The sequence below is a fragment of the Ascaphus truei genome, chromosome 10 (genome assembly GCF_040206685.1).
Source record: "Ascaphus truei isolate aAscTru1 chromosome 10, aAscTru1.hap1, whole genome shotgun sequence".
NCBI lineage: Eukaryota > Metazoa > Chordata > Amphibia > Anura > Ascaphidae > Ascaphus > Ascaphus truei.
This window is the reverse complement of record NC_134492.1, coordinates 34,319,406-34,340,347: the sequence shown is the minus strand read 5'-3', so window position 1 is coordinate 34,340,347 and position 20,942 is coordinate 34,319,406. Positions and strand designations below refer to the sequence as shown.

At 44.4% G+C, this 20,942-nt stretch overlaps 1 protein-coding gene across 4 annotated transcripts in view; it reads left to right on the top strand.

The window, feature by feature from the left end:
• Positions 1-20,942, top strand: part of FRRS1 (ferric chelate reductase 1) — a 49,678-nt gene that overhangs the window by 6,623 nt on the left and 22,113 nt on the right. For 2 of the 4 annotated variants that reach the window (XR_012804083.1, XM_075616490.1), the window contains exons 2-6: positions 11,885-12,142; positions 15,734-15,929; positions 17,895-18,031; positions 19,079-19,173; positions 19,940-20,084. Coding sequence is in view for 3 of the 4 variants with exons in the window: in XM_075616490.1 (XP_075472605.1) it covers positions 15,734-15,929; positions 17,895-18,031; positions 19,079-19,173; positions 19,940-20,084 (573 nt within the window). In the remaining variant the exon portion in view is untranslated. The remainder of the gene's footprint in view (positions 1-11,884; positions 12,143-15,733; positions 15,930-17,894; positions 18,032-19,078; positions 19,174-19,939; positions 20,085-20,942) is intronic. The other 2 variants (XM_075616492.1, XM_075616491.1) reach the window with 1 other exon arrangement.

The following is a 20,942-nucleotide window of genomic DNA, read 5'->3' as shown; positions in this document are numbered from 1 at the left end:
AGTAATTAGTCAAACATATAAACAAACATAAGTCGCTTAAATGTTTGAATTCAGGAAACCGGCAAAATATTACATTTTGAACATGGTGTAAATAAATACAACTTTTACTTTAAGGTGTATTGAATCTTTCTAAGGAAGCACTGATAAGTCGACTTGCTACCTGGGCCTGCTCTTTCATGGAAGGTTTTGTCAGTCGGGAGACCGTGCAGAACTCGGGCGCCACAATTGAGTCTGGTGACTGGTTACCAGACTGTCTAATTTATTACCAAACAAGTCAATTCTAAGTATCACAATGTAACCTTGTGTTATCTCTGTGGTTGGTATTTCACTCCTTTTTGAAAAATAAAATAAAAACTTTAGTGCCAATGAAAATTGTTTGCTGTTATGCATTCGAATCCTCTGGGGACAATAAAACCTCCACGAATAAAATGAATATATTGCACAGCACAGTATAATGAGTATGATACATCATCACTTTAGCCTCATAAGCTCTTTGTCGTTAGACAATGTATAACTTGATGTAACCCAATCTACAAACCTTTGTCACACTTGAAATGTATATTTTTATTTCTGTAGAGCCACCAATCTATGCAGCGCATTCAAAGTTAATGGCACTTATTCTGCAAAGTATAATAGCTTCAATCTGCCTGTGACAGGGTGGTTTCCCTGTCTAATAGCTTGACAGGCAAAACGTGTAGCTACTAAATTTGGAGGGGAGCTGGTTAATCCAGCCTGAATGCTGGTTTAGGTAATTGACCAGCTTTCACGGAACTCATGAGTTTAACAGCCTGGATCACAGCACTTTGGGAGCCCTCTTATCCAGGAAGGTACGCACCCTGGACTGCTGTAGAGGGACTGTAGACGGACGTTCACAGAGGTACACAATTAGAGACTTTTATAAGGTGAAATTATAATAAGGCTTTATTGTGCCTTTTCCTTTTCATCAGGAAATCATCAAAACACAGGGGGGGGGGGAACAAAGCTTCAATTCACTTGGGAGTATCTCTAGTGAAAATACCATGCAATTAATTCACAACTCAAGCATGTCTCGCAGCCCCAAAACATATAGCATGAAATAAGCAGATATAAGCAGTCTCTTAATAATGAAAGTCTTATCTGTTTCTTGGAGGGAAAATCTTCTCAGTTCCTGGTTCAGCTTCAGGTGTAGTAGTTTTCCCTGTGTCTTGAAATCAGCTCTGCTGTATCTTGTGGCAGAGCTCAAGACATGGTCAGCTCCAGAGATCTGTGTTCTCTTGGTCAGTCTCTCCTGGGAGACTCAAGAACACTGCTCTGTCTCCAAAGTTCAGCCCACAAGTGAGCTAAGGAGTCACTTCCTGTCTCAACAGACAGGCTTTTGTAAGCAATCTAGATCAGGCAGGTGGTGTTTATTAATTGACTACCAGCAGTTAACTACCACACTGCTAGATTAAAGGCACATTACTTGAACAGGGATTACTCCCCTGTTACATACCTCCCCTGTTTGTGGGAAGCTCGGGCTTGCCACGGCCAAAGCCCATCCTTCCACTCTCATTCTAGATATCTCAGTGACTTGAATGAGAGTGGATGGAGGAAGAGAACCCTCAGTCCTGTTGGGATTAGAGCCCTTTCTCCAGTTTATTCGTGTCTCCTCCTGAAGGTGTTTGAGATCAGCACCCCTCAGTCGCTCGAGGAGGACTTTCTCGAAGTATAGTCTTTTTTCTACATGCGCGGTCATGAGATTTCCCTCGCATCGGGTGCTCGTCTTATTGTAGGCATACTGTATGGCAGCAGTTGCAGAGAGTTTAAAAACAGCCCTTTGAGTTTTCCGCTCTTGAAGCTGTCGCTCTGCCCTTTTCCCACTCAATGGAGTTGCTAGATCAGCCCCTTTTAGATTAAGTTGCAATTCCACACCCACTTCCAGAGAATGTCCCATCTTTTCAGCTTCATCAGCTAAGGATTCTTCTGGTTTTGATTCAGCACGTGTACCTTCTTTTGTTGCCTGCTGGGTGGCTGAAGGTTTTGCTAGTGCTTGTTTAGGTGGTTCAAATTTTGCAACCTTGTCTTTCAGATGAGCGGTATTCCCAGCTCTCATTGTACCCTTGTCTTCATGGGTTTTTGAGGCTGTGGGATACTGACGCTTAGCCAGGGTCAATACTTGTCCTTGTAGGACTGTAATCTCATCCGCGAGAGATCCCTGTTTTTTGAGTGCGTCTTGCAAGTCTCTTCTCAGGGAATTTATCTGCATTGCTTTGCTTTCTCTGAGCTTGCCTCGACATTTTTATTGCATTGTGAAGCACTATGAACTTCTTTGCTTGGGCCACAGTTACTTGTTTCAATTTCTGGACCTTCTTGTGCTCCCTTTTGTGCCGCATCACCTGGGTTCTAAGCTTGGCTTTTAGCGTTGCTTTGGTGATGCTCAGGGTAGCCTTCAGTTTCTCATGCTGCTTTGCAGGGACATACTGGGTCATCAGACGTTCCTGCAGCAATTGAATTTCTTTAACAGCCTGCAGATTGTCATCCTGCAGAGTTCGCTGCTTCTCCTCTGCTTTCTCGAGGTGCGTACGCAGACCTTGCAGTTGGTTCTGCAGTCGGTGCTCTGCTTCAAACTTCTCACCTTCCAAAAGTCTATTTATTTCTTTAAGCTCGTGCAGCTTTTCATTTTTTTCCTTGACGTCGTTTGTCAAATTAAAATTTTCTTCTGTGAGTTTTTTACGTTTTTTCTTTGTAATCTTAAATGTTCTCTTTTTTCAGTCTCTGTATTCTTTAGGGCCTCTTTGCAGTCCTCCTTCCATTTACGCACATCTGCTTTGAGAATGACAATCTCCTGGCATGAGAATTCCTTCTTTACGTTGAGGGTCTGAAGCTCCTTCTGAGAGACTTTGAGATCTGTATCAAGATTACCAATAGTTTCTTTAGCAATGTCCAGCTCCTCAGGGAGACTGTGTAGTTCCTTTCTGGAAACTTCCAGGTCTGTGCGGCAGCTGTTGGTCTCCTGATGTGAGGCATCCAGTGCTCTGCGGAGTGTCTGAACCTCTTTCTGAGATACGTCTACCTCTATCTGGACACTGTTGAACTCCTGTTGTGAGGCATTCAGCTCTATGGGAAGAGTGTGAACCTCTTGCTGGAAGACTGTCATCTGCTTCAGTGCCTCCTCATACTTCCGCTTTAGCGTAGCCACCATTTTATCACATTGGCTCTGCTTTTCATCCATGGCGGAAATAGTAGCCTTTGCAGTATCTAGCTCAGTCTTGAGATCGTCCAATTCTGTCCTGGCTAAAGAGTAAATTGTGAGCACATCTTTTTGTAGCCTCACGTTATTTTTCTGTAGCTCTGTGTAACCATCTTCCTTTTGTTTCAATTGTTCACGGAGCATATCACAGTCATGCCTGGCATTTTTCAGGGCATCTTCAGGGCTGGTCAAGGGATCGTCACTCACTGGTTCCGGCTCCACCTCCCTGGGATGGTTGGTTGAGGGTTCCTCACTGTTGGCACCAGACAGACACTTCTTTGGGGTACACGACTTCTGCCTTGGGCCCTCTGGATATTCGGTTAACCGCGGGACGAATTCTCCATTTTCCCTAGGCTGCAGGGCAACTCGGCCCCCCTTTTTCTCCACAGGATCTGCGGACGTGTCTGTTCCTTCCACGGTAAGTGAAGAACCGCTTTTCTTTTTCCGCTTTTTTGTTTTGGGTGACTCCGTCCCATCCGGAATACTGGGGTCTCCTTCTTTATTTGATACTTTAGCAGCTTCATTATATACGCCAGGCTTTTCTTGCAGTTGCTTTAGCTGACAGAAATATTGGGTGATCTGCTGCTCCCGCTCTGTCGCCTGCTGATCATATTCGTCATCAAAGGGAGCGGTCTTTTCTGTTCGTGCTGAGTTCAGGCACCCCCACCATTCTTGGGGTGTTTTGTGGGTGTGACTAGGTTCGGGTTCCCCGTGAGAGAGGTCTTCCTCTTTATTGGACTGGAGGGCCACTCTTCCGTGGGGTAGGGTTCATTACAGGAACGCTGCATCTTGTCCTCCATTTTTAGGCTATCAGGTGTAATTTTCTTCCTGACCTCAGGAGGCGCTATTGCAGCTGTTGCCACTGTATTTGCTAGAACCCCCAATTGTGGTAGTTTTACAGGTGGGCATAATTTTTTTAGAGTTCGTAGCTCTCACAGGCATCTCTGTAGAATTTTCTTTCTTGGATAAGTTTTACAATATCAGCAGTACTGTGCATGCATTTTCTCTCATCAGGTATACAAGATGTGCAGTTGCTAGGTAAAAAAGTCTATTTGCTTTACACCACTTACTTGCTAGGTATAAACTCTCATTAGGTATGCTGAATGTGTAGTTGCTAGGAAAAAACTTCTGTTTGCTTTACACCATTTACTTGCTACACCATTTACTTGCTAGGTGCAATCTCTCCGCTTCAGCAACAGAATTTGGTTTTCTGCCTGAGTTCAGTAATTTTCAGTCTCATCTTTGGGTATTATGGCATTCACACTTTACACTTTGGGTGTCTGTTTTTGTTCCCAAGATATATATAGGCAGACTTTTTTACTTGCGGAAAAAAAAACATTCTTTGCAGTGGACTATTTCTTTCATTCCCGGCAGGGTGACTCAACATTCAGCAATTGGCTTTGAAAAACCTTTTTCCCCTATAGGGCAATTTTACACTCAGCATTTGTTTGCTAAAAATTCCCCTGCTTCAGCACAGTCTTGTATCAATTTTCACACTTTTCTGCATATACTCCATTCCCAGCTGGTAGCCCTATGCGGTGTGGCAACCTTTATTTGTACCACTCGTGGGTCACCATCTGTATTCACTGCTTCAGCGAAACGTTTGAAAACAACAAACACCTATCCCTTTTTAAGGGCTGACTCACTTCTTGAACCCTGACTATGGCTGGAAGGCAAAACCCCTATTTCAATGACCATATTACACTTTGTGATAGGCAAAATAAGGTTTAGCTACTTCAACAGTCTCTCTCCTCTTGGGATTGGGGCAAAGAGTCCATCTGTGGTTTTGCAAGTTTCAGTGGTGTATATCCCTTTAACTCTGATCTCTGCTGCATGAGGTTTTTTTTCTAAGTTGCTCAGACTGTTTGTAGGCAAAAAGCATAACAAAAAATTTCACATAAAAATCTCCGGTCCTTTTTAACTACAAAGACACCTCTCATCTCACTTCGGACACCATATGTAGACGGACATTCACAGAGGTACACAATTGGAGACTTTTATAAGGTGAAATTATAATAAGGCTTTATTGTGCCTTTTCCTTTTCATCAGGAAATCATCCAAACACAGGGGGGGGGGGGGGAACAAAGCTTCTATTCACTTGGGAGTATCTCTAGTGAAAATACCATGCAATTAATTCACAACTCCCTAAGTCAAGCATGTCTCGCAGCCCCAAAACATATAGCATGAAATAAGCAGATATAAGCAGTCTCTTAATAATGAAAGTCTTATCTGTTTCTTGGAGGGAAAATCTTCTCAGTTACTGGTTCAGCTTCAGGTGTAGTAGTTTTCCCTGTGTCTTGAAATCAGCTCTGCTGTATCTTGTGGCAGAGCTCAAGACTGGTCAGCTCCAGAGATCTGTGTTCTCTTGGTCAGTCTCAGATCCTGGGAGACTCAAGAACACTGCTCTGTCTCCAAAGTTCAGCCCACAAGTGAGCTAAGGAGTCACTTCCTGTCTCAACAGACAGGCTTTTGTAAGCAATCTAGATCAGGCAGGTGGTGTTTATTAATTGACTACCAGCAGTTAACCACCACACTGCTAGATTAAAGGCACATTACTTGAACAGGGATTACTCCCCTGTTACAGGGACCATGCTTTATTTAGGCATTCCCCACCCTACCCCAGCCAGGAGGAAGCCGGGAGCCTAGAAGGTAAACAACCTGCCAATGACTTTGGTTGTTCTAGTTGGTAATGGGCTTAGCCCTCCAATCTATAGTTAGGGACTAACCATTGTAATCAGCGCTCCAGATAGGAGCTAGGCGTGCTTGTTATTGTTGCTCCCTTGCTGAACATACGCTATTTTTATGTTACCCTGTTTTTGCGGCATCTGGGCTGAGGAAAAAGCCTATGTTTTGTTTGTGGCATTTTGACTGAATAAAAGCCTACATTGCTTTTCCCCCAAACTGTCTCATGTTGTCCCCTCTGCATGCATCTCCTATACTGGTGCGACCGCACAGAAAGCCCTATTGACATCAATGATGTTTTCCGTGCGATAGAGCCGCAACGGATCATCGCTATCGCGGTTTATAGAATAAGTGCCAATGTGCCCTGTACTGCCATTTGGCCAAATAAGGACTTCTTCTTTCTGACAAAATTCTTGTAAAAAAAAGGGCAACATTCAGCTCATTTTCAACACCTGCGAAAGTTTCACAAAACAAACGATAATGTCCTGAAAACGCACACAAGCATTTAATGAAGCGCTCTTGAAGACATTTGCACATCTCTGCTGAAAGGGTTAAGGCAGGGGTTCTCCACTCAAGGCAGGGTTGCCACCTTCGACTGAAGGCCCACACGGAGATTTTTATTTTTTAAATAAAGCACTTACCTCCTGGCTTTCTCCCGGCATCTTCCATCCCCCCCCCCCGCAACTCACTTCAATATGGCTGCACGGGGCGTCAAATGACGGCACGTTGCCATGACAACAGGAATTGTCGCTGTGTCAAGTTGCCATGACAATGTGGTGCCGTATGACGTCGTAGTGTCTCGTCATGGCAAGGTGTGTCACATGACGCTGTCACGTGGCTTTCCCGTTTGCATGGCAACGCAGCTCCATCTGCCGCCGTGCAGCCATATTGCAAGTATTTGCAGGTGGAAGATGCCGGGAGACATTGCTGCCACCACCGCCCACACGCCCAGGGTTGCCACCACCCGGAGGTTTACTAGGTAAACCCATAGCCCGGAGATACGTGGTCAAAACCCATTGTCTCTGGCTGAAACCGGGAGTGATGGCAACCCTGTCTCCAGTCCTCCAGACTAGGGCCGGCTTGATGGAGGTTCCATCGGTGCCCCTGCACCAAGCCCCGTGCTTACAGAGGCCCAGCACTCTTCCCCACAACAATTAAACTGATTGTCGGGGAAGATCGTGGCGCCTCTGTAAGTATCTCTTATCTGGTTAGGCTGCATCTCCTTCTACAGCGTCCCGTCTTCATGGAGTCATGTTGCCATGACAACATGACGCTACATGGCGCCACGATGTTTGAGGAGGACCAGGTAAGAAGCCCCGGGAAAACCCCTGCACCGAGCCCCGCAGAAACACAAGCCGGTCCTGCTCAAGACCCCCCAACAGGTCAGGTTTTAAGGATATCCATGCTTCAGTACAGGTGGCTCAGTCGAAGATTGAGCCACCTGTGCTGAAGCAGGGAGTGATTGAGCCACCTGTGCTGAAACAGGGATATCCTGAAAACCTGACCGGTTGGGGGGGTCTTGAGTTGAGAACCCGTGGGTTAAGGTCCTGTGAGTGCTTTGCCTGCTTTTTCTGTAACTTTTATACAATCTGTTCTATAGTAATTCAATTTCACTCGCATCTGAGCTGACCTTATAACAAACGTTCTGGGATATTTAATGATTTACTGACTTGTGCTAAAACCACTGATCCGACCTCCTAATCACAAAAACATTGAGACTCTGAGTCATTCAGAAAACAAAGAGCCAGAGTCACTTAATCTGACAGTATTTTAAAAGAGATTTCTGGCAATCCTATTAATGATTTTATACAATTTGCCTTATTATAGTTTTACTTTTTCAAAAGTCATCTCAGGCCTGATAACTCGGTCTCGGAACTGCTGGTCCATTGTTTCCCAGTCCCAGGTCGTAGTAAGTTCCTAGCTAACATATTATGTGAATATATATATATATATATATATATATATATAGTGCTCATTTGCATGTCATTTCCCAGAATCCCTTGCTGCAGTGGAAGCGCTGGATGCTGGGTGACAATGGGGAAAGACAGGGTTGCAAACCTGTCTAAGACATGCAAATGAATATACAGTAATATTTACAGTTGCTATATATATGTATGTGTATATATATGTATGTGTATATATATATATATATATATATATATATATATATATATATATATATATATATATATATATATATATATATTCTGGTTTTCAATCTTGAATAAACAATTTAAAAATGGCAGAGATGTTAAATGGGTGAGTGCATTCCATTATGTCCCCAAAGGGGACTTACTTGTTAATCTATTTTACTACTAATAGTAACGCTGTATCTTTGATTGTCAACACCATGATGATAAGGCATGTATTCCACCGTAAACAGCACAGCGTTAACTATGACATGCGTTGGTAATAACCAAAGGAGGCGTCCTGAACGCTCTGATTGGTCGCTCCTCCTACCTCCATGCTAAGGATAGCTTGGCAGAGTGTATGTAAGGAGATAGCCGAGGCAGAGAACCAGACCATCCAGTGACTTGTGTCGATGAAGCTAAGGCGGGCTTTTCAAAGTTGCTCTGTTGCAAATAGCAGAGCAACCGGCTTTGTTTTGAAGCTAGGAAAGTCTGCCTAGCAGAGACTTAGGGCTGGGACCCGCTGCGGGCGGGCGGCCGCGTGAGCGCAACTCACTGTTGCTGTTTAGCCTCAAGATCCGGTCCCAGTCCCTCCTCACTGTAAACTGACTTCGTACTGTGACGCGTCAGCCAGCAGGGAATACCAGATAATTGTGTTCCCGTGCGGTGACGCGTCACATGGTACGCGAGTCAGCCAATGGGGAGGAGGGGAGGGAAGGAGCTAGATGGGAAGCGCCTTGGGCGGGGAGCAGGGAAGGAGCTGCAGGTTAAAGTGTGTGTGTATGTGTGTGTGTGTGTGTGTGTATGTGTGTGGGGGGGTGGACGGCACCGCAATCAGATCCCGCCCCGCTCCCTTCCACTTCTGCCCCCTCCCTCCCACTTCCGCCCCCTCCCTCCCACTCACGACCCCTCCCGCTCCGGCTCCCGGCTCCCTACAGACCGCATATCACGGTCTGTGTCTGTCAGCGCCCCGCCTGTCTGCAGTGCGGGCGCGCTGACTGAGGGAGCGGGGCCTTAGCCTTAGTCCCGTTTTTTACGGCCAAGTTCTACAAATCGAACGTCGCGGCTAGGAATTGAAGCCAAAAAGAGGACCAGGAGAGCGGGGGGTATATACCGGTCAGGGTAAGCTTACCCAAGTGGGCGCCTTGCACCTAGGAAAGCCTAGATTTTTTCCCCAGACCACCGGTAAGTGTACTTTTACCTGTATATTGTTTAATTATTCTTCTTGTATGTGGGTTTACAAAAATAAACTACATTTTTGTTTCTACTACCTTGTTTTGCGTAATGCATGATCCCGGTACAAATACAGGCAGTCCTCGGTTATCCGACACAATGCGTTACTCAAAATGGCGTTGTAAAGCGAAACACGTTTTCCCATAGGAACACTGTTTAAATGAAAGGTTCTGTTCCTGAAGGCATTTTTAACACTAAAATACACCAAATATTTTATGCCGGCAATAAGATATGCAGCACACACATAAATTATATAGTGTATATACTGTATTATATATATAACATAATAAATAATATATTATATAATATTATATAGTATAATATTATATATATAAGCTCTTACGACGCTTTGCAACGTTGTTTATGTGAATGTGTATATATATACACACATACACAACGTTGCAAAGCGTCGTAAGAGCGTTGGATAAGCCATTTTGGCGTTGTAAAAATGAATATAGGTATGATTGCATAGCGTTGGATAAGCCATTCGTTGTAAAGCGAAGCGTTGTAAAACGAGGACTGCCTGTATATAAAAGGTGTTAAAAGTTCCTGGTCTCCCATGACAGTGGCCATTATGTTAGGCACACAATCAGGATTTATAACAGGAGCACCAAACGATTGCCAGTTTAGGTAAGAATGTGGAATTATACATTGTCACATGCTTTACAGAGGGAAAAAAGAAGGGGGTGGTGTAGTATTGCTGCTTTAATAGACATTTTCTTTCCATTTCTAATGCTGTTTTTAATTGTAAAATGCAATGCTTCATACAGGAGATATAAGCGTTTGAAAAATGAAGGCTGAGATCCACAGGGCTCTCTCTCCTTCCTGTCTCTCGCATCATTAGCACTGAAGTCTAAAGGCCTTGCGTTGTACCTAACGCAAGACCCAATATGGCTGAATAGCACTTAACACTGGGTTGGTAAGCTTTGAAGATCTCGTTTGGCACATAAAGCAATAAAAGAGCTCTGTGGATTTGGGCCTAAGTGTCTGGAAGGTAACAGACACTGGAGATTTAAGAAAATCATGACGCAGTACGGATGTTTAATTATATGCATTAACGAAATGTAGTAATTTCACCGTATAGCCATTTAAAAACTAATATTTGATATATATTAATTTTAAAAAACCCACATAATTTTGATTTAATGTGAGCAGGGTTGCCACCTTCTGCTGAATCCAACCCGGAGAAAAATGTAAATAAAATTCCCTTACTTGGTGCGGTGTCTCCCGGCTTCCTCCAGCAACTCCCCCTCCAACTGCAGTGAACATGGCTGCGCGGCGTCACATGATGCCGCGTTACCATGACAACGGGACATATATGACGCTACACGGTGTCACGTAGCATTCAGTTGTCATGGCAACGCGGCACATTAAAGCCATGTTCATTGCAGTTGAAGGCGGAATTGCAGGAGAATGCCGGAGATGCCACCGCTACCACCCGGAGATTGACGGGCTAAGCCCGGCGGTAAGTGCCCAAAACCCGGAGTCTGCAGGTCAAACCCGGAGAGGTGGCAACCTTGAATGTGAGTTGTATCAATCGGGTAATGTGTCACACTGTCGTGTTACAAGTCACGAGACTACAAACTGTGGCCCAGATCCACGCTAATTTAAGTTTAAGTATGATTAAAAGTTACCAAAGGAGTCTTCAAAGCTCAATAACACTGCGTTAAGTGCTGTTTTCAGCCATAAAGGACATTAATGATATGAAGAAGTGTTAACACTAACAACGCATAGTCACAAAGGTCTGTTACAGTTAACGCAGAGATTTAACGAGACGTTGGTTAGGTAACAGCTAAAGGTGGCGTTTATAAATCAGGGCAAGGCAGCGGCGTTAGGCCGCGCCTGCGGGGGCCTCGCGCTCCCTCCTCTCGATGCAACTACAGAAACGCAAAAACAGTGTCGTAAATCACTGCGTCCAGTCTGTTGGCTGCTGAAAGCTCAGGCACCCGGACTGTTCTTCCTATTTGTTTTTTCGGAACTACTTTTAGTCAAACTAGTTATTGTACCTTTTTTCTGCTTTGTCCGCTGCGCAAATATTCGTTTTAAAAAGTCTCCCATAAAAAAATGACATCTCTAACCCTGAAACTGCCCTGTTGTAGTGTTTGCATAGGATCTGTTGGTATCATCACAGACTTATGTACTCCTTTTACTATATGAAATACTTCCTGCTAAAGCAATTTGGCAGAAATGTATTCTCTAATAACTTTTGAGCCAGTGAGGGTTTCCACCCAAGAACAACCCGAACGGGTACCCCTTTTAAAGGTTGGGTTATTTCTATAACACAGGAAGTTTCCATAGGGTACTCACAGCTCTTGGCTTGAAATAGTTTACTTTGGGCGTGTTTTTAAGGTAGCAAGTCAGCTGCTTAAGATTCCACATTTTCTTAATGGCCTTACTTGTACTATTTGTTAGTTTTATTTAAACTCTACGAGGAGGATCTGCATAATCATACAATATATTGCTATATTGCCAAGTGAAATCACTTAGTGGTTCCATAGAAGAAATTTAAAGAAATTGACAACAGAAATTTATTTCATCATCTAGTTCCCCAGCCTGAGTTATAATAATGATGCTGCAGAATTTGATTTGTATTCACCGTCTTCTAATAACACGGTGTGTTCTTGTTCAACAGGGGCACAGTCAGCGTCCAATCAGCAGCAGCCTCTGACATGACGTCACAGCGCTCCCTGCCCATTCCTGTTTGTGCGGGTTAAAAGCGTCGAGTAAAAAGTTCGGAGACACGCCCAGAGCGAAAGTTGTCCAATCGGCGGCGAGTTTAAATTGATGATCCCGCCCCTCCTATCAACGGTGTGACTGTGAGACGTGTAGTGACGCAAATACCCGCTGCACGAGGTGGAGCTGCTGCTGCTCATGTGCAGTTCGGTGCACGGTATGTAGCGGGGAGCGCAGGGGGCCCCGGGAACACGTGTGTCACGCTTAATGAGAGGCAGCAGCACAGGCCTGTCACTGGGGGCGTGTCATGCATACAGCCTTCATACCGGTCAGACAGCTCCCATGGGGGGGGGGGGGGGGGGAGGGGTCACCGTGTGCTGGTGCAAGGTGGCGCTAGGATCACTGCTCTCCTTATTTGCCTGTGGTTTATTAAAGAGAAAATCAACTGACTTCAGAGAATGTTGTTTCCCCCTTTTTTTTAAAGCAGCAATCTCCCAGTCACTTCCTATCTCAAACACTTATCACTGGTACAGATTAGAACAATAAAAGCGGCTTTGGAAAGGAGATATCTATTAAAGTAAATAAAATACCTGAAATGGTGATCCGTGCACACTGCTGCTTTAATATTACCTTTTTTTTTTTTTAATATATATATATATTTTGAAGTACCCAAAACATACAAAAATGTAGCTGGTGTGGACTCCCAAGGCTCAACAAAGTATCCGGCCACTCCTCTTACTGTGCACCCCAAAACTGGAACAACGTACTCACATCCACCACCAGTTTAAGTTCTTTCAAAACTAAGGCCACGTCGATAGCGGGGGAAGCCGCCGTGAGGACGCTCCGCGCTGAGCCCCGGCATCCTCAATGAGGATGTCTTTAGAGGGGGCTCGCGCGAGCGTCCGCAGGCGTGCTGAGGAGTTGGATTTTTCAGCCGACAGCCAAGCAGTTTTTCAGCGCGCTGTCGGCTGAAAACCTCCAATCAGCGAGAAGCAGCGTCAACGTCACGGCGCCGTGACGTCAGTGCGTCGCGGGCGATTGGCCCAGCGACGTCACTGCCCCGCCTCCCGATCGCGCCCGCTGGCCCGCCTGCATGTGCATGAAATCGCACAGGCTTCAGCAGGCGAGCCTCAGCGTCAGCGCGGTTCAGCACTGCTCCCATCTCTCTGGACGCAGCCTAAGGCTGTCTCACATTTTAATCTGGTCTGTAACTGTTACATAAGCCTATAATATACATCTTCTCTAACTGTGCATGCAATGTCTTGTATATAATGTATACCCTGTTCATTTATGTAACTGTATTTGTAACCATTTATTATTTGTCATATTAACTATGCCCAGGACTTACTTGAAAACGAGAGGTAACTCAATGTATTACTTCCTGGTAAAAATTTTTATAAATAAATAAAGGCTCGACTGGTGGCCAACGGGCTAAATGCAACCCGCGAACATCCTTAATGTGGCCCCCTGGAGCTCAACTGCTTAAGCAACTAGTATGAAATTAGCTGGAGCAAAGTACAAGTTTTGACTCTAAAGTTTACTCATAAGTTGCGGCAGGGTAAATATATACGGCACAGATGTTATACGTGCTTGAAAAATGTTGGAATCAGGATTTCATGCACATGCAGACGAGCCAGTGGGCGCGATCCGGAGGCGGGGCAGTGATGTCGCTGGACCAATCACCCGCAACGCACCGACATCACGGCGCCGTGACGTTGACGCTGCTTCGCGCTAATTGGATGGTTTCAGCCGACAGCGCACTGAAAAACAGCTTGGCTGTCGGCTGAAAAATCCAACTCGTCCGCGCGCCTGCGGACGCTCACGTGAGCCCCCTCTAAAGACATCCTCATGGAGGATGCAGGGGCTCAGCGCGGAGCGTCCGCACGGCTCAGTGCGGCTTCCCCTGCTATGGACGCAGCCTTACATTACAATTTTTTTTTTAAATTATATCTAGAATTGACGTTTTCATAAATCTGTGGCCCTTCTACTCCCACGTTTTCTGATCTGCCCCTGTGGAAGAGCCCTGGTGAAAGATTTTAGGCTGCGCTTACTGTGCCGGCGACGCAATGTCGCTTCAAAACAAATGTATTGAAGCAGTCACGTGCGCTTATAGTAGGAGCGACGCAACGAATTGGTTGCGATCACTGGAAGTCACTTCAATTTGATTTTTCCAGCGACCGTAGCGTGACATCAGCGCCGCTGTCGCCAGCACTATAAGCGCAGCCTTAGGCCGTGCTTATAGTGCCGGCGACGCGACGTCGCCCGAAAACAAAAGCGCTGCCGCGTGCGCGCAACTAAGCGAAAACTGGTAGCCGGCAAAATTTGATTTTTCAAGGGCCGTCACGTGACGGCCCTTGAACCAATCAAATTGCTGGAATTAGGCGCCGCCGCCGCCGCCCGGCACTGTAGTCACGGCCTTAGGCAGATTACAGTATAACCTGTTGCGTGTAGGTTTCCACTCTGCCGGTGTACTTGGGCAGGTTGGGAGTTTTGGGGGGCTCGGTGCAGAGAGTTTGGCGGGGCCTGCTCCGGAGCCGGCATCTACTGCGATGCGTCACCTTGAAGGAGTCATATAATACGTGGGGCCTCTTGCCTGCCCTTGTGTCGTGATGTCCTCATGATGCAGTATCATAGGACATCACATGGTAGCAGGAGTCGGGGGAGGAGGGGAAGAGAGAGAGCACAGGGTCTCTTACCTTCTCCATGGCGTCATGTGATTTTTGCGTTGTCATGGCGATGTCCCAGGGAGAAGATCCTGGAGCTTACTGAGGTCCCGTGGTCTCCCCAGGCAACCACTTTAAATGTTGTGGGAAAGAACCTGGGGCCCGGTGCAGCGACAGACCCTGTGTGTACTTAGAAGAATGACACACCTTTTGTGGAGCGTTGCCCCTTTCCTTAGATTATTGAAATAATACTTTTCCACAGAGTAGAGCAGCTAGTCTACTCTCTATGGCAGATCTAAGGTGTGTATCCAGTTCTGTTGTATGTAGGATTTGTTGTATGTAGCAGGTGGTGAATGGGCACAGGCTTTGAATAGGAATTTATGTGCCAAACACCTGACAAGGAATTGCGGAGCGGCCACACTCGGGCAGAAAAGGCACAGATCTGAGGTGTCTGTTTCGTTTTTCCCTTCAGGGCTGTGTTCCTTACTGAAGGGGAGCTCAAGGGCATGCTGTAGTGTTGCATACTGGATATACACAGGATATATTATTTCTTGCTGTTGCGTTTTTTTGTTGGGGGGGGGAGAAAGACCTCTTGCAATAACCTTATTACGGTTCACGTTTGTAAACCTCAGAAAGAAATTTTTCAATAGTTGTCCATATTCTCACAGCAAGCACAACTCAACTGACAAAATCATTTGAACAGTATCCAGGCAGAATAGCTTACAAAATTATCATTGGCTGTAAGCCGCTCACATGACCAGGCTGTCTCACTGAAATAGCAAAAAAGTTTGTCTCCTCGGCTCTTGGGCAAGCTCGCGCTCACTATGGCCATGCGCTTTGGAATACATACGTTTGTAGCGCGAGCTATGTAGCTCGCTCCATATCTTGCACTATGGACGAGGCATAAGCCATGCTGCTGCATTCGACACCTTCCAGCACATTTTGGTAAATATGCCTCTCTACGGCCCGTCCATGGGAAGTGGATGTCAAGTGTACTCGCCGTATTTAAAATTGTGCATCATTGTACCCAACAGTAGGATACACTGATAGAGTATCACAGGGAAGTATTAAAAGTTCAAGTTTTTTATATTTATCTATAACCATAACTGCAAAATTAAACTTTTTTTTTTTTTTTTTACTCGTAGATGACTCCTCCGGCAGCTGCTTTTGTCATTTGCCTTATTTCCTGCAGTCTTGCACCGGTAGCTGGCTATGGAAATGGAAAAGTATCTCGTGCTTGCAGCAGTATGGAGCCAGAACATCGGCACGACCCTCAGTCTGATCCCAATCACAATATCACAGTGGACAAAACTGTATTTAAGCCTGGAGATCGCATCAAAGGTAACACAGGAGAACTAAGAATTGGAAATCCTAAGCATCCACTCAATGGTTTGATAGTGTTTTTTCAAGAGGGGTTCCCCAGGCATCCCTAAAGGGAAAATGAGAAAATTGGTTCCTCACAATGCATTAGATCTCAGACGCGCTATTAGAGAGGGTTGGGGTTCCTTACAGTGCATCTGATCTCACACACTATTAGAGAGGGTTGGGGTTCCTTACAATGCATCTGATCTCACACACTATTAGAGAGGGTTGGGGTTTCTTCTTATGCATCTGTTCTGACAAGAAAATACTTATTCGAGAGATTGATTCGGATTGTTGATTGCAGCCATGAGTACACACATGAATAATACCAACACTGGTTATTAGTAAATACAATTTATTGGTCACTTGGCTTCGGGGATATTCAGCATCTTATGGCAATCGGGATACCACACAATGTCAACAAGGGGACCCCCACCATTTCGGAGAAATGGAATGTCTGGTAAATATATTGCTGTGATCACATTTGTCCGCACGCAGAGCTGAGCACACCTCCTTGAAGCCCTGTTAATCCTGTGTGCCGGACAAACACATCCGGAAATATATTCAGCCAGCCAGCCAAGGGGCCAGCTAGGGAAGTTAGGCGCCAGATCGACTGGTGCTTCTCATAAGTTATTTTCAACAGCAGCATCTGTTCAACGCAAGAGCAACTAATTTTCAGACATTTTAGTAAGAGACAAAAAGTTAAACTAATACACACCTAGGCCATCAGAAATACACCAAAACTCCATTCTCATTACAGCATCTGATCTCAGACGTGCTATTAGAGAGGGTTGGGGTTCAGCCGAATTTGACAGTCTAATTATAGGGTTTCTTACCCCCCAAAATGTTGACAAACACTGGTCTGGATAAGAGCACACTAAGCATATGCACGGATGAATACTCTTTGTTCTAATGTAAAACAAACAATGTTGGATCGCTGTTTTGTGTTCTTCAATAATGCAAACCAGCCTTAAAATGATGCACATGAGCTTCCCGGGTCAGATAGACCTATTCAAGTGTGATAACATTATGGCATAACCAGCTCATGTGTGAAAAGGAGTTGGCCATTTTCAGGTTGGCCCAATAAAAGGTACCAAAGCCTCTAATATTATTTAGTTAATGGAAACGACTGGTTGAACTCTACCTAATTTAGAATTGAATCAGAGCAGCAGAATAGTATCCTTATGTAATCATATGTCTGTATAAGGAGACCCTTTCAATGAATTTAATTAAAGGGTCAATTAAGATTTGTCCCATTTTAACGTAAAAGTCCACACGAACAGGAAATACTTTAATGTCACTTAAGATAAAGGTAAACTTATTCAAAACCATTTTGGGAAGGACAAACTAATGAATATGTGGTTTTCCCCATTGTGTATATTGAGCTCCATGCGAAATAAATACATAATAGTTGAGCATTATCTACACTGCAGATTTGCCGAAGCTGGCGGAATTCCTACCTTTCTGCTTCTGTAGTGATATCAAATCCTTTCATTGACCCAAACTACTTTCTGTGTGATTTAGAATGACGATGGCAAATTATTAACAAAATAATAATGCATTTTCTTTTCCAGTATTAAGAACGTGCCTTTTTTCATCTGAAAGTGGGCTTCTTCCACAAAAATGCATCAGTTTTTAAGATGTTGTTACTGTAATTACACAGATTAGAGGTCTGCTGTTTTGAACCACATAGCCAACCTTCAACACCCTCTTATGAGAATTGGAGATTTAGACAGGTGGGACTTTCCTATAGGTTGGTTTATCTCGCTCAACGTCGTAAAGCTTTCCTGCGCTATACCAGTGTTACATATGCTATGGACTATTTTCCACGATGTGTTCTCATAATATCGACCACGGTATTTAGTTAGTTACAGGTGGAAGTGAGGTACAGTGAATCTTCTTTATTGATCCTTGGGTTGACATAGGTTTTCTTCACATTTCTAGTAACTCTGCATGGACCCCGGTTTGATGGATTTTTCTTGCAAGCACGTGACTTGGAGAATTTGGAGGGCAATGCTGTGGGCTCTTTTTCATTAATCGATGATGAGATTTCCCAGCTCCTGACATGCGGAAGAGTTCAGGTACGGACTTAAACCAGTTTGTTTACCATACGTCTTCTACGTTGGATGGCGTAGATGTAGGTTCCAAGAAGCAGCAAACCACTGAACACGTGACCTGGATTGGGCACATCTGTTTAGTTACCAGATTTGTGTTTGTTATCTATTCTCTGCATCAGCAAATCCCCCAAATATTAGAAAACACCAATTCATGGGATCAACAGCAATAAAAAAAAAAAAAATTCAACTTTTTATATACGTTATGACTTGCTAGGGTACACCAAACACTGACATGCAAATCCTGGTTTTAAAAAAAAATGTTGTTGCAAAAATGTGAACATTTTATTTGCCCCTTTAAGTAACAGCTGTCCTTGGCAGTGAAATGGGGATTCCTGGAAAAATAATTTTGTGAGGCAAGACCAATTACCCATGTCTAAATCCCTTGTGGCGCTATGTTACGTAGTAGTAGTCGTCAAATCCTTCTTGAAGGTGTATCCTGATACCGACCTGCGTGGGTGATTAATGGGTGTTGAATTTGGAGCCTGTCTCCTCCATGTGACCTTGGGCAAGTCACTTTCTCTCCCTGTGCCTCAGCCACTGAAATTTGACAACAAGCTCTGTGGAGCAGTGGCTCAGTGTGCCTGCAAATTCCTGAGCACAGTGCTGCATACACCATCAGTGCCATATTAGAACAAATATTATATTAAGATCGTAACCTGAAGGTTTTATGGCTTTTTGTTGCGTTCTTATTGTCCTCCTTTCTTACAGTACATTCCCTTTACAAATGATATATTAGCTTCTCTGGTGTGACAATCGTCACTCCTTTCACTCTGTTCATAGAACTCATTGTAACTGAAATGAAAGGGACAGTTTCAGACTTTCCAAAGTTGAATGCAAAAATGCTATCGAACACCTAATGTTAATTCCACCAATGCCATTAGTTCACACTGGTCCTTTGAATCGGTACACTAGGTTGCAATCTAATGTAAATGGGTTTCAGAGATGAGGCAAATGTACTGTGCAATCCAAGAGGTATCTCTCCATGTGCTAACTGAAGGCTTCTTGTTGCAGAACTCGGCTGTGAGTCACACCAGTAAGTCCAGAAAGACACAAGTGGAGTTTGATTGGGTAGCTCCCAGCAATAGCCCACAACATGTGCAGTTCCTGTAAGTGAGCATAATGTCACTTCCTAAAGCTTTCTTTGTATAAAAGGATTTAACTAAATAACCAAGTTATTATTATTGAAGTATTTAAACTTTATACTTATTACCATATATGTTTTTTCAATTGTATGTAGCATTGGGCACCCCTGTCTTTTGTTGTAATTTGCCACACTCAGTAGCACTCTTTTTGACATAAATATATATTCATGATGTGGTGGGTGTAGGAGTTTGAGCTAGCTGGGAATGTGTGTTAATCCAATTTCTGACTGGCAACAGTTGTATAGAGGTAGGGGACACCTGGCACCTCCCCCCCCCCCCCCCCCCCGAGCTCCCTCCTCACCTTTTGGGCGGTCTTTTCCCTTTGCTGCAAGAACAGGATCTACTATGGTTCTTTCCCCTCATACAGAGGTAAAGGGAAGGGTTCACAGTGTAGTGTAGGACCTGCATTAATTTTGTTTATACCTTGACGTTGGTATGCAGGCTCTTTGGCCAAAGGGTTTAACTAAATAACCAAGTAATTTATTATTATTATTATAGTATTTAATACTCCGTTGGTGGCCCTTGAGTACTGGAGTTGGCCACACCTGCTACATCACATTAAACTTGCTTCTTCCACTGTTTACCTTGGTGCTGGAGAGGACTGTTAACCCATCTTCAGAGATTGAGTCCAAGTTTAAAGATGCAGAGATGTTTCTTGATGCCTACACCTCTTATTCCGGAAGCTCCCAATCCCCTTGCATGGTGTAAACAATAATTATTGTGTTTTCAGAGCTACGGTGGTTGAAAAATATAAAATCTATTGGGTGAAAATACCCGGACCTATCATATCGCAAGCCAATGCTCCTCCGGTCGTAATTAAACCGGGAAGTAACACAACGTCAACAGTGCCGCTAATTTCACATATAACCAAACCGGTAAGTATTTATATTCTATTTTTATATTGTATTGTTTTTATCTAGAACGATTAAAATTGTTCCTGCTGTTTCAACCTCGTCGTACTGAGCCTTACGACCCTTATTCCAAATTATGACCCACCAACAAGGTCTGCTTCCATATATCCATTCTCTAGCCTGTGACAGAGGAAGTCTCCAGTATTCTAGATCAGCGGTGCTCAACTCCAGTCCTCAAGCCCTCCCCAACAGGTCTGATATTAAGGATATCACAGCTTCAGCACATGTGGTGCAGTCTTCAATTGAGCCACCTGTGCTGAAGCAAAGATAACCTTTAAAAAAAATAATATAAAGCTGCTTGGATTGCCTCTAAGGCTTTGTCCCCGCTGGCGCAGAGCTTGCTCATGCTTGGAGATGATGCAGGGGAAGCTGAGCGCGCTAGAGAGTATAACAATTTTTGTTTATCTAAGCACAGAGCGCCGGTGAGTGTGTGTGCATGCGCATGTATCGCGTGAGCGAGGACTTGCATATATATTTATATATATATTTATATCTTCTGCCCCTCCTTACATCTCAGCCCTAATTTCTCGTTATGCACCATCCAGACTCTTGCGTTCTTCTCAAGGATGTCTTCTTTCTACCCCCTTTGTATCTAAAGCCCTCTCCCGCCTTAAACCTTTTTCACTGACTGCCCCACACCTCTGGAATGCCCTTCCCCTCAGTACCCGATTTGTACCCTCTCTATCCACCTTTAAGACCCACCTTAAGACACTTGCTTAAAGAAGAATATGAATAGCACTGTGGATATTCTGAACACATGATACATAAAGCTTGGCTCCCTGCAGACGCACTTACCAGAACTCCCTCCTACTGTCTCTGTAC